The sequence below is a fragment of the Dasypus novemcinctus genome, chromosome 18, assembly GCF_030445035.2.
Source record: "Dasypus novemcinctus isolate mDasNov1 chromosome 18, mDasNov1.1.hap2, whole genome shotgun sequence".
Taxonomy (NCBI): Eukaryota; Metazoa; Chordata; class Mammalia; order Cingulata; family Dasypodidae; genus Dasypus; species Dasypus novemcinctus.
In genome coordinates, this window is record NC_080690.1 from 81351309 (window position 1) to 81364385 (window position 13077).

At 47.9% G+C, this 13077-nt stretch overlaps 1 protein-coding gene across 1 annotated transcript in view; it reads right to left on the bottom strand.

The window, feature by feature from the left end:
* NLRP5 (NLR family pyrin domain containing 5) overlaps positions 1-13077 on the bottom strand; it is a 30843-nt gene that overhangs the window by 10068 nt on the left and 7698 nt on the right. The window contains 5 exon segments of the mRNA XM_071209015.1: positions 1188-1358; positions 4318-4488; positions 7014-7181; positions 9364-9531; positions 10940-12515. Of these exon segments, the coding sequence (XP_071065116.1) occupies positions 1188-1358; positions 4318-4488; positions 7014-7181; positions 9364-9531; positions 10940-12515 (2254 nt within the window).

The following is a 13077-nucleotide window of genomic DNA, read 5'->3' on the forward strand; positions in this document are numbered from 1 at the left end:
AAGACTATTCTTTCACAGAATATCTGGCTACAGGTATGCCACTAACTCACGTATAATTCTTCATGTGAAGTTACTGGTGGGCTAATTTGCCAAGGGGGATACAATGGCAGAAGAGCAAAGGGAGTCCCATGCAATGAGGCAAAGTGAGTTGATGGTACTAACAGGAAAAGCAAAACACTCATTCTCATTGTCAAACCAGAGAAGATTTCTGATGGAGGAATAATCTGGCAACACCAGGATTTTTTTAAAAGGGTACTTGGGGTACCTTTGTAAGAAACAAAGATTAGTTTTCACATAAAGGAAGAAGATATTGATTAATGTAACCTGGCAGCCTACTGCCTCAGTCTCCCACTCCCTGGTTAAACAGCAACAAAAGAAGCCAGCTTAAGCCAGTCCTATACGCAATAAAAAGATGCCCAAGAAAGAGCCAAGTCAGTACCAATTCAGCACTAAATTCCATTCCTTATTTGACAAAGGGGAGCAGGTAAAAACTAAAATGGTTAGAATGTGATGGGGGAAGCAGTTAATCACAAACTTTTGCGTGGGAAAGTTAGATCTTCTTGGATAGGCTGTAACTTCTGAAGTATCCAATCTATGGAGAAACAGAGGAAGGGCTTGCGTGCTAGGCTTAGGGGTATAAATTGTGTCATTTTTCTTTGTTTGGGGTGCCAGCCATGTTTTCTGGTTGTGTGCCCCTTCTTGCAAGATTGAGAATAAATTCTTTTCTTCTCCACAATCAGGTGAGCCTTATTTTCCTCCAGAAGATTTCTTTCTAGCACCTTGTTGCTCAATAGCTAGTCTGTGTGTGGTGTTTCTCAGAGAAGAACAAGACAGTCTAGGGCTTTTGGCGCTGTACCCATCACCATGTGAAAATCTCATTATTATCTACCCCACCCCAGCATCTTGGTTATATGAGAATGGGGACGTGTCTGTCGGTTCACCTGACGGTGCCTGCCCCTACTAGGGGCTTAACACATTTGAACGAATAAAGAGTTGCCCCTCCAGGAAGACGCACAGGCAGGCGGGGATCTAGGAGAGGATTATCAGGGATGGGATTTAGCACACATCCAGCCCCTTCATCATCATGAGCCTTGCCCCTCTCCCCTTCTGCCTTGTGCTCTGAGGTCTACACCATGTCATTTATTAGAAAGCGATGAGCTCCCCGAGGGGAGGCAAGCTGGACTCACATCAGCCTCTGTAGGTAGCAGCTGGGATGTTTCATGAAGCGACACAGTGCTTTCACGCCATCGTTCCCCAGGTCGTTGCCTGCCAGGTAGAGGTGCGTCAGGCTCTGGCTGATGATGAAGACCATGGCCAGGCTCTGGCAGGTAGATTCTGTGAGGCCACAGTGCCCCAGTCTGCAGAGAGAACCCCCAAGGAGGAAGTGGGGGCCGTTTTAAAAATGATCATGGTAACATATACACAACATCAAATTTCCCATTTTAACTGTTTTCACGTGTGTAATTACATTCACAATATTGTGCTGTTGCCACCACCATCCATTACAAAAACTCTGAGGTGTATTTTTTTTTTTTTTTTTAGTTAGACCAGTAAAAATAATTTATTTGGGAAATGGGGGAAAGAACAGTGCTTGCTGAGAAATGGAAGAGAAAGATGGAAATATACACCAAGATTTGGTGCAGAGAGAATCTGAGGTCTATTCTTAAAGTTTCATCTTTCCCTACCTTACAAGTAAGGGAAATAAATGCCACCCCACGGCTCCTCATCCCAGCGCATATGGTGATGCTGTTTCATATCTGCATTTAACCTGCAAACTCGACTCTAATAATTCAGCGCAACAAACAGCACAAGCGATTCGATGTTCTACCTCTCCAAATGGGAAATGGACAGAAAATGTAAAATCTGTGTCTACTCAATTGCTTTCAGTCCCCAGCTGTAGTAATGGTGTGAGGCTTTGCTAAGATAAGTTACTTTCTTGTTTAAAAGTCCCTATATTTAACACATCATGACCCTTAGACAGAAACTGGATAGTCCATCTATCTCTCAAAGCTCAAGAAATAATGGCACTTGAAAATAAGAGTTTGATGTACTTCTCGTAGGGTTGTTACAAAGTTAAATGGACGACACGCGTAAAGGGCTAGGCTGGTTTGCTACATGCGGCAAACATTTCCTCAGCCTTATCAGCAGCGGTCTCCCCTGACACAGGAAGAAACCCTGGCTTGGGGGGCTGTTGGAGAGACCGTGGATGCTTCCCCCTGGGTTTTTAAAAAGGGAACTTGTACTATTTGGTTTTCAGCTTCCGCACTGCCCTTAGAATCAGACTACTGCTGAATGTGGGATACTGCCCCACGGTGTGCTCCGGGAATGGTAGGGAGACATGTTTGCCTGTGTGGGACACGGAGGAGGAAATTTCTAAGGGAGAGCTTCGCTCCCACGAGGTTGAACAGAAACTGTGCTCTTGGCTCTGCCTTCTTCCAGCTGGGAGACGGCAAGCAAGAGGCTTCGCTTCTTTGGGATTTGGTCCTCTTTGGCCAAGTGGGAATGACAATAATCCCTGCCTTAGGTGTTGGGGGTGAAGACGGCGTTGATGGGCGTAGAGCCCTTAGCACAGAGCCTAAGGCTCAAAGAGGCGGGGGAGAATGCAACTCTAAGCACAAGCCGCTGATTCTCTGTTCTCTTGTCAATGGCTTAAAACGTTAAGGAAAAGAAATGGGAAGGGATAATCAGTGGAAGGAACTAAATAGAAATAATGTAAATCAGAGAAAAGTAGTATAATGACTTATTCTTTTTTTTTTTTCTCCCGCCAGAGACTAAGTCCGCGCTCTTTTTTTTTTTTCCGACTTATTCTTTAAAGGACCCAAAATAAATAGGGTATTGTAACCGATTCTGTGTACTTTGGACCGGTTTGACCCCATTTCTGATAAGTGCAAAAAAGACAACTCAAAGCAGGTTAAAAGCAAGGCACTAGAGCAGGGCTTCCAAAAGAGCTTTCAGCAATGATGGAGACAGCCTATAAATGTGCTGGCCTATTGGCTACTAATCACATGGCTATTAAATGCTTGCCGTGTGTCTAGTGCGCCTGAGGGAATGGATCTTAAATTCTATTTAATTTTCCTCATCTACATAGTCACATGTGGCTAGTGACTACTCTTTCAGACACTGTAGAATACACTCAATCAGTAGACTGGAGGTCTATGGGCCAAGTAGGACTTATAGTTTGCTAGGACCAAAAGGTATTCTAATGTTTTTGAGTTACTGAGAAATAGTTAAAAACCCAGAAAAATTCATGTAAAAATTAACTTCCAGGTATACTTGAAAAAAATTTCTAGATGTGACAACAATCCCTTGGAACTGAAAAAGCATCTACCTGCTTCAGAATACTCCCAAGGGATCCGACAATGTGACTACTGAGCCAGAATTAAAGAATTAAAGCCGTGCTGTCCAATTTTATAGTCATGGCCACATGTGGTTCTTGAGCAATTGACCTGTGACTAGCTGACTCAGGAACTGAGCTTTCTGTGTAATTTAAATTTAAGTAGAGACTTCCATATTGGGTGGCACAAACTGGAGAACCAGCCATGGCTTTGAATCCCAGCTTTGCCACTGGATGATGGCCGAAGCCATTGGACAAGCAACTTAGCCTTTCTCAAATTTGTCTCCTTATTTATCAAAGGGTTGACAATAGTGTCTACCTCCTGGATAGACCTGCTCTGAGGTCTGCATGGAAAGACGATAGTGTCGTACCTGGCACGACTCCTAAGTGCTTAGTAAACAGCCAGTCTAATTGTTACCTCTTCCCCCTCCTCTCCCTCCACAGGAAAACTTATCTAAGACACGGCTGATCCCTCATGCCTCCCCCCGTGTTTCCGTGTGGAAGATTCTCTGCTAGAAGAATGTGCCTGGCCCTTTCCCTAAGCCTCACTCCTCCACTGGAGGAGGAACTACGCTAGTGTTCAGTTTGGATGCAGCTCTGCCTGGGCTGTCCTGAGATGCAGCCTACGTTCAGTCACCTGCCCTTTGCATCTGGGAGCCTCCCTTGGAGGAGACTTGGGTGTGTCCAGCTCATTTAGCAGCAGCACAAACCTCTCCAGTCTATTAATAAGCCCATTCCGCCACACGTCTAAGCCTCCTTCTCCAGGAGAGCCTAGCCAGCGGAAGGTTTCCACCTGCCCCAGTCCTGCTTCTAGCAAGGAGAGTTATTTATTGGCCTCCCTTAAACCTCAGCACGGGGCACTCCCTCAAGGCCGCAGCTCCCACTGCGAGCCCTGGCTCCTGCCTCAGTCATCTCCCCTCCATCTCTTGGGTGAGGTTGGTTGAGTGTGAACACCCCTGGTGAACGGAAGTGGTGGAACTCACGCCAGCTTCTGCAGGTTGCAAGTTGGGTACTTCAGAGCCTCGCAGAGGGGCTGCAGCCCCACGTCGGTCATGTTGTTTCCTGTGAGGCTGAGGGATTTTAGGCTGGGGCACAGAATTAGGGCTTTGGAGAGCATCAGGCCACAGGCGTGAGTGAGCCCACAGAAATTCAACCTGCAGGAACAGGCAAGGCAGAGCGGGTTGTGGCCGCGCGGCCCGTCCCCTCCGCAGGGGCAGGGCTCTGTGCCCCCGGGCTCTCCCCTGGCCGCCTTGCGGGCCCCTGCTCCTCGCGCCAGCCCCAGGGTCTGAGCACTTGCTGCTGCTGCCGTTTGCAGAGTCCCCTCTCCATTCTCCTCGCAGCCCTGTCCTTTCTATGGTCCATTTCTCACCTTCGTTCAGGGCTCTCGGATGCCACCTCCCTACGTAAACCGCGTTTCCTCGCGCCTGGCTGAGTCCTTTCTACCCAACGGCGTTTCATTCATAAATGGCGGTTACCCCCAGCTACCTCACCCGTCCGCTCTCCTAGGACGCCGTGTGAGGGTGGGATCTGGCCTGCCGTGCTTCCTGCCGTTTAGTATTTATTTTATTGCTGTCTCCCTCCTCCTGCCGTACATTCAGCGCCCACCGCACTGCCTGGTACCCGGGCAGCTCTCAGACGTGCTGAGAGGCACAGCCTCCCGGGAAACTGGCGGCAGTTCCCGGAACTGGACCCGCGTAACCCCGCGACCCAGAAATGCTACCTCTACGTAGGTTCCCAAGATCTGCCACTGCCCTTAACCTGACGTTAAGAACCCCCCGTAGCGTCTTTGTGCCTCAGTTTACCATCCGGAAGAGGGGGATGGCCGCGCTACCCATTTTAGGCGTTTGGGAGGCGCAGGAGAGCGAACACGGGCGAAGCCCTCGGAGCAGCGCCCGGCTGAGGCAGGGCCTGGCGCCCGCCGGCGGGCCGCCCTCTGGACTACACTTCCCAGCCTGCCCTGCGGTGGAAGCGGTCACGCGGCCGGGTCATGTGACCTGGCGCTGCTTCCGGCGGGGCTCGCACCACCCAGCGGCTCCCAGCTCTCCCTGCTGCGGAACCCGGATGTCCACGCCCGGCAGGATCTAGTACGGAGCTTGCTCAAGCGTGGGTGGCGTAAGGCCGCCCCCAGCACCTGGGCCCCCTGGGACTGTTTACGTCGGCAAGAAACTTCGATTTTTTCCTGAGCTATGGTATATTTCTGGGTCTGTTTTTCACAAGACCTAACTTACACAGCAGTACACAGAAAACAGTGTCAATGATTGGCTGTGTTGAAGTGCAGAGTCTCAGACAGACCCTCCAGGGGTCTCCAACCTCGTCCACGCTCAGGTGTGCGTGTGTGTGAGAGCGAGTGCGCCGTTGTCTCCCTGGGCTCGCCTCAGTGACTGGCACGTCCCCAGCACCGTTCCGTTATAAACCTAACAGGAGAGCTGTGTTTGTTGAAAGAAAGCCACTCCAAACTTCACGTGAAAGTCACTCAAAATCCTTCTCAGTGCGGCCCAGTCTGTCTTTCAGAATCTTCAAGTTAGAGAGTTAGCCAATCATCCCATCCACCCATCCACCCACCACATATTTGGGAGAATAATCTCAGCCCGGTGCTGGGAATAAAGCAGTTCTGCATTCTGGGAATATAGCAGCAGACACAACATGCTAATACTTCTGCCCTAATGAGTTGCCAGAAATTAAACTCATTACGGTTCCAGAAAACTATCCCTCATTTCCCACAGTGTGACTCTCTTTTACGCCTTCCTTGGCCCCAATAGCCTCTCCCCCTCTTCTCTTTTCTGAAAATGTGTCTTCTTTAGTCCAGGCTCCAGTTACCCTCTTTGTGAGGTTTCTAGAGAGTTGGCAGCTGCCTCCCTTTGTTCCCAGAGTCGTTTTTAAAACACATGATATTGGGCAAATGTGTGTATTTCCCTCCTGTAAGGTCTTTCATGCTTTGGCTGACTTCCTAGGAGTCTGTTCTTAAGATCCGAGTTACGGGGGCAAATGGCACATCCACAGCTGTGGTATATCCAAGTTCAAAGCAGGGCTCGTGATGATCTGCTCTGAAATGCCATAAGCTTTCAGTAGTAGTATTTTTAGATCTAGCTGATCTAACTGGAAGAAAAACATGCCCAGGATTTACAAATGGTGGCACATGAACACCATGGATTATCCCGCAATAAAATAGAACAAACTGGGATGTCTCTCAAAGGCACATGCTGAATAAAAAAAGTCAATTTAAAAACAGATTAGCAGGTGCCAGCAGTTGGTGACGGTGGAAGTGAGCAGTGGTGTCTATGAGAAGGGTAGCACAAAGGTGACAGGATAGTTCTGTAGCTTGATGGTGGTGGTGGGTATAAGAATCTACACATGCGATAAAATGATGGAACAAAACACACACGTTGTACCAATGTCAATTTTCTGATTTTGATATTGTACTATAGTCACAAAAAGATGGAACCATTGGACAAGTGCATGAAGGGCACATGGGACCTCTCCGTACTATTTCTTTTAATTCTTTTTCTTTAGGTGTTAACGGGGATTGAACCTGGGACCTCATACATATGGAGTACACATGCAACCACTGAGCTACATCTGCTCCATCTATACTATTTTTGCAACTCTGAATCAGTAGTTATTTCAAAATAAAAGTCAGAAACAGAAAAACCCAGAATACAAAAACATAGGCAGGATTTACCTCAGAGACTCCAGAAAGCAGTTTCGGTGTTTCAGCACCACACACACTGCCTCTATATCTTGATCCTTTAGGCGAGTGTTTTCCAAGTTGAGGTATTTGAGATTATGGTTGGTGATTAGAGTAGCCCAGAGATGTTGGAGACCCAGGGTGATCTGTGCATCTTTAAGGCTGCAGGAGAGAATGAAACACAAGAGATGCGTTAGATACTGGTGATAAGTAGCTGTGTCCTATTTTTTTCTACCTCACCCTTCTCCCATTCCCAGCACTTAAATGCTTAATTATTTGGCCTTTATTTAAATGTAAAGCCAACAGATATCTGGGCATCTGTGATGCACCAGGCATTGTGGGTAGACTGTCTAACAATAAATACTGTGATGCTTTGGCTAATGTGTCAACTTGGCCAGGTAACTGTGCCCAGTTGTCTGGTCAAGCAAGCCCCAGGCTATTGTAATACAAGGACATTTATGGACTTTAGTCATCCGTGAGTTTACTGCATAGATGGCTGATTATATTTACATCAATTAGGGAGATTACCATCAGCAATGAGTGATGATTTATCCAGTCAGTTGAATGCCTTGAAAGTGGAAGTGATTTCAGCATTCAGGGAGAATTTCCCAGTTCATCGTTGGACAGCCAACATCTTCCAGAAACTCAAGGACCTTCATTGGACTTTCATAGCCTGCCTGTGAAACCTGGATCCCCACGGTCACATGAGAGACTCTTATAAAATGGCATACCGTTGACATATCTCCTGTTGATTCTGTTTCCCTAGAGAACCCTGACTAACACTATTTAGCAATCTTGGACACTGTGGAGCTTAATGAGGGAGACATTGGACAAAAGGTCAAACAACAGAATTAGGCTTAAAAATCAAACTCTATATATTCCTGAAGAGTGGGAGAGACAAAAGATTGAAAGAAGGGACTCAAGCAGATACTGTACACCAGTGTTCACTGCAGCATTACTCACAAGAGCTAAACCATGGAGCAACCCAAGTGTCCATCCACAGACGGGTGGAGGAGCACAATGTGGAATATCATTCAGCTGGATAAAGGAATGGAATTCTGATACCTGCAACAATGTGGGAACCTTGACAAGTTGAGTGGAATAAGCTGGACACAGAAGGACACATTGTATGATCACAGTTATAGGAAATATGTAGAATATACAAATTCAGAGACAGGAAATAGATCGCAGATTATCAAGGGCAAGGCATGTGAGAAATGGAGTTTTTGTTCAACAGACCATCTGTTTGGGGTGATGGTAGTGCAACATGGTGCATGTAATCAGTAACACTGGATTGTATACTTGAATGGGATTTAAAATGGGAAATTGAGTTGTATGTTATAATGAAAAGTTTTTAAAAAATAGGGATAAAACTACAACTTGAACTTGAGTCCAAGTTCAAAAAGAGTCAAGTGTCAGAACAATGAATATAATGTGATACCGTTTGTATAAAAAATCATTCACAGACTAATTTAAGTGTATAACTTCATGGAAAATTGATGGAAAGTTACAAGAAGATGTGAAAGGAGTTAATTAGGGAAATAGGAAGTTGAGGACGAGTCGGGGGACCCTTCGGCTTCTTGAGTCTCTTTGCCATGATCATGGGTTGCTGTGACTGATGATCCCATGTGCTGTAATTTGTAGTGTGCTGGACTGAAGCAAATTACAGTGGACAATGAGAGCTTAAAATGGGGGGGGGCATAGCAGTGGGGAAGAGGAGGTCAGGGAGGGTTTCAAGGAAAGATGCTGCTGAAAGGAGTTAAGGTTGAGTAGGACACAGGTGATTCTACTCTGGGATCACCAATCTCTTTACTCAGCCCCGCTTGGGGAAGCTGCTTGGAGAAGAGGTAGGGGGGGTAGGGAGGGGAGAGGTTTGCAAACAAGGACTTGACTTGCCCTCATCTTGGGTGTCCCATGTGCTGTGCTTGGTCTTGGAGGGAAAAGAGTAGGAGTTTTGTCTGAAGTAGAACCAGCACTTCATCTCCTGCTCCAGGTATTTGGTACAGTGCTATGGGGCTTAGGAACAGACCCAGGGACTTACTGGGCACTCAGGTTTGTTACCTTATTAGCCCAAAAGCATTAAGGACTGATTTAAAAGGGTCCCCTAAACCAGGCATCACCCCCTGCTTTTTCCCTGCCAACCAACTCCTACTCATCCTGCAAAACCCAGAATAAGAGAAGCCACCTCAGTGCTTTGGTCAGTCCCTTTTGAGAACTTTGCTGCCATCCCTTTTACAGCCCTCATCAGGATAAGTGGTGGGATCCCAGGTGAGGGAGGGCCGTGGGAGAAGAGCCGTGACAGCCGCACGGGGGGCTTTCCTGCACCAGGGCTGGGGTGCCTTACACAAGGTGCTGCAGCCGGGAGGTGCGAAGCCTCAGCTTGGCACAGAGGCTCCGCATGGCCCATTCACTCAGGACGCAGCTGCTCAGGTCCAGGAGCGTCAGACCTGCCAGGCTGCCGAGCACGGAGCAGAAGTCTTGCCACCACGCAGCGAGGGTCTGCCCTGGCGAGCTACATCGGAGGGAGAGCAGACACAGGCGTCCACGGGTCAGAAGCAATGCAAGGAACTGCCGCAGCAAGGTCGCAGGGGAGAGGGCATGCCCTGCCTGGGGGCTCTGAGCCCGGTTCCCTGGCCACACCTCGGGCTTTGCCCGCCTGCTCTCACGCCCTCCTTCCTGCCTGAATATTTCAGGGAGGCTAACCTAGAATGATGAGGAGCCACCAGATCTTGAATCAGATGTGTTTTAAAATCCTAGCTCAAAAAAACAAAAGAAAAAAACCCAAAAAAAGCCACACACACAACACAAAACAAAAAAAAAAACAATTAAAAAAACAACTGAAAAAATATTCAAGCACCCCACTGGAACGGCGAACTGTATTACTTTAAACCAGTACTTCTTGACCGTACGCAATCCCTCCTTGTGGACTTTCGGCAACATCTGGAGACATCATCTGTTGCCATGACTGGATGAGCGGTGCGGGTCTGGGGTGGAGTTCAGCTAACCCCCTACGGGGCACAGGGCCAACCCCAGCCCTCAGCATAAACAGAGCCATCCAGTATCTATCAAAGGTAGATTTAGCTATGATAGTAATACTGGCAGATATTTATGTTAGCTAATTGCCAGGCACAGCTCATAAAGGTGTCACCTGTATGAACTCATGTTCTCCTAACAGCCCAGTAGGTAGATGCTATTACCTCCATTTTACAGATGGGGAAACCGAGGCACAGAGCAGTTAAGTAACTTGCCCAAGGCCACAATTCTAGGAAACAGCAGACTTGGGATCTAAATCCTGGCAGATGGGCAGTGATGTCCACTCTTGACCAGTGTTCTATTTTGGCTGATGGGAAGACAGACAGTGAGATCTTAGGGCAAAGCACATATTCTCTAGCCTGGCCTAATTCCACCCAGTAAGCACCAGCCACAAGTGGCTATGTAAGTTAGTTAAGCTGCAATAAAACTGAAGACAGGTTTTCGCTGCACTAGCCACATTTCAAGGTCTCATTGTCACCTGTGGCTGCCCTATTGGACTTTTGTCATTGCAGAAAACTCTATTGGATGGCACTGCTCTAAACGCCAGTCTCTGCAAGCAGGACATAAACCTGAGCTTTGTCATACCAATAGGAGGAGCTTTAAAGAAGTTGATATCCCCAGGTTCTAGCATCAGAGATTTTTCCTTTAATAATCTTGGGTAGGGCCAAATATTTTGAAAAAGTTTATCAGCAGCACCGAAAAAGTTTATCCCAATATTAAAGATTAGCCAGATTCAGTTCCTGCCATTTGAGACAGCTGGATGGGACATCTTAAAAGACTGTTATCTGGGATCCTGGCATTTTTTGGAAATCATGCCAGACCCTGGCAATAGGAATATGGCGAATCAGTGGCTGATTTAGAACGAGACTGCAGAGGGGGGGACTTACCCGTTGGCAGTTAGGGGCTGTGCCTCAGTGACCTCATCCTTTAAGAAGATCTCCTTGACATTCAGTCGAATTTTCTTCAAATGCTGACAGTACCGGAGACAGAAAGAAGACACGAGCAGGTCCATTTTCTGGTAGATTGGAAGCCACACTTCTTGGAGAGGTAGCACTGCCAACTGAACAAACTCTTCATCTTGAGTCTCAAAAAGACAGTAGAAGGAGTCGAGAATGTCGAGTGATGACGGGGCTTTGCGCTCTTGAGCTAGCAGAGAGACCCACTGCAGAAGCTCCTGCCTTATAGCCAGGGGGATGGGGCGGCCAAGCACGGCCTCCAGCTTCCTCAGGGCCTTTTTGTTCATGAGGCCAAACAAGAAACGCTTCATCTGAAGCAGGTGGGGACTGAAGCCAGTTTGTCTGAACTCCCCCAGGCTCCTTGCATTCCCAATGGACAGGGGGAATTGGTCACGCTCTCTTTCAATGCCCTGCAGCACATAGTACAGGGCGGCACAGAACTCCTGGAAGCTGAGGTGAAAGAAAGTATAAGATCCCTTGTCGAGGACGTCCTGGGCAAGAACTTTCACATGGAACAGGGTGGAGAGCTCCGACTCCTTCAGCCCATAAAGGACCAGGTCATCGCTGTAAAACACGAACTTCATGTGCCACACTCCCTCCAAAGCCATCCGGCACAGGGCCTTTAGGATCGCTCTTTCTCTCTGATTAAGACAGCACTGAACTTGGCTCTGCGGGGTGAGCTGATGGAACGCAAACGTGGCATACAAGCCCGTGAGGGTTTGGCAAACTGGGGAAAAATCATTTCTCACTGCCTGCTGCAGAGCCACAGAGACCAGTGAACACACGGCAAACACTTGGCAGTTATCAAAAAGCTGGTCGTTATCCATCACCGATTTTAAGATTTGTGACTTTTGTGGCTCATCCTTAACTTGCCTGGAGATCATCTGAATCCTTTGCTCCACTGAGATTCCCCCAACTAGCAGGTATCGGGGAAACACGACCACCGACTTGAGGCTTCCTATGCCCACGTCTCTGACGGTGATCATTAAGGAGGACTTGGGGAGGAGAACCTTCTTCAGCAGGCTGTGCAGCAGGACGGGCACGGGCTGCTTCTCAGCCCAGTCTCTACAGACCTTCTCATCTTTGAGGGTAAAGCCCAGGTCGTCAAAACTATCAAGGATAAACAAGAGCTTCTCTGGCTGGGACATGATCTCTAACACTGGAGCCTGGGAGCCTGGCCACTCCCTGGAAATCAGCTCCGCAAAGCTTCCCTCCTCCAGCCACCGTATCTCTCTAGCATGGAGGAAAAAGACATAGGAGAACATGTCCTTGTAGAGCTGACCTTGAGCCCAGGACAGCATGACCCTTCTGGCCAAGACGGACTTTCCAGTTCCAGATTTTCCGTGCAGAACCACAGTGTGGGGCTGGGAGCCGCTCTCATCTGGGTGAAAAGCACCAACCAGAATCTGCATCTGTGGCCAGCAGGTAACAGATTCTTTGAAAGGGAGAATTACATCCAAGTCTGCGGAGAATTTAGTTATCACGTGATGCTTGTAAGCCCAGTTGCCTAAATTGGAGAGGAGGGGGTAGAAAAAATATACACAGGTAACAGTTTGAAGAAAGCCTAGATTGGAGTTTAAAAAAGTCCTGGCCCCAGAACCAGTGGATGCCGAGTCAGACAGCCCCCATCCACGGGCCTTTTGCTATTCCCTGGCAATGTTCCTCGGGAAGGTCACACGCTCCATCGAGGATCGCATCCTCAAAAGCTTATGACCACGCTACAAAACTGATCCATCGTTACTTTGTCCCCCTAAGCTGATTTAGCTTTTTAGCACTTAAGAGATGCCACGCGTTGTGATTTTGTTTATTGTCTGTTTCCCCCGGTAGACCCTAAGCAGGGCCTTTCTTATTCACTGTTTATCTTCAGTATCTGGAGCACTGTGGAGACTGTTAACTAAAACTCTCCTATGTGGTTTCTGAAAGAGAGCTGGGGGAGCTGAGGATGCTGCGCCTGCCCCACTCAATACAGTAAGCACCAGCCACCCACGATCATTTAAATGAGCTAAAGAGGAATAAAATTAAAGAGACCAAGATTTCCTCAGTTGCACTGCCCACGTTTCAAGTGCAAA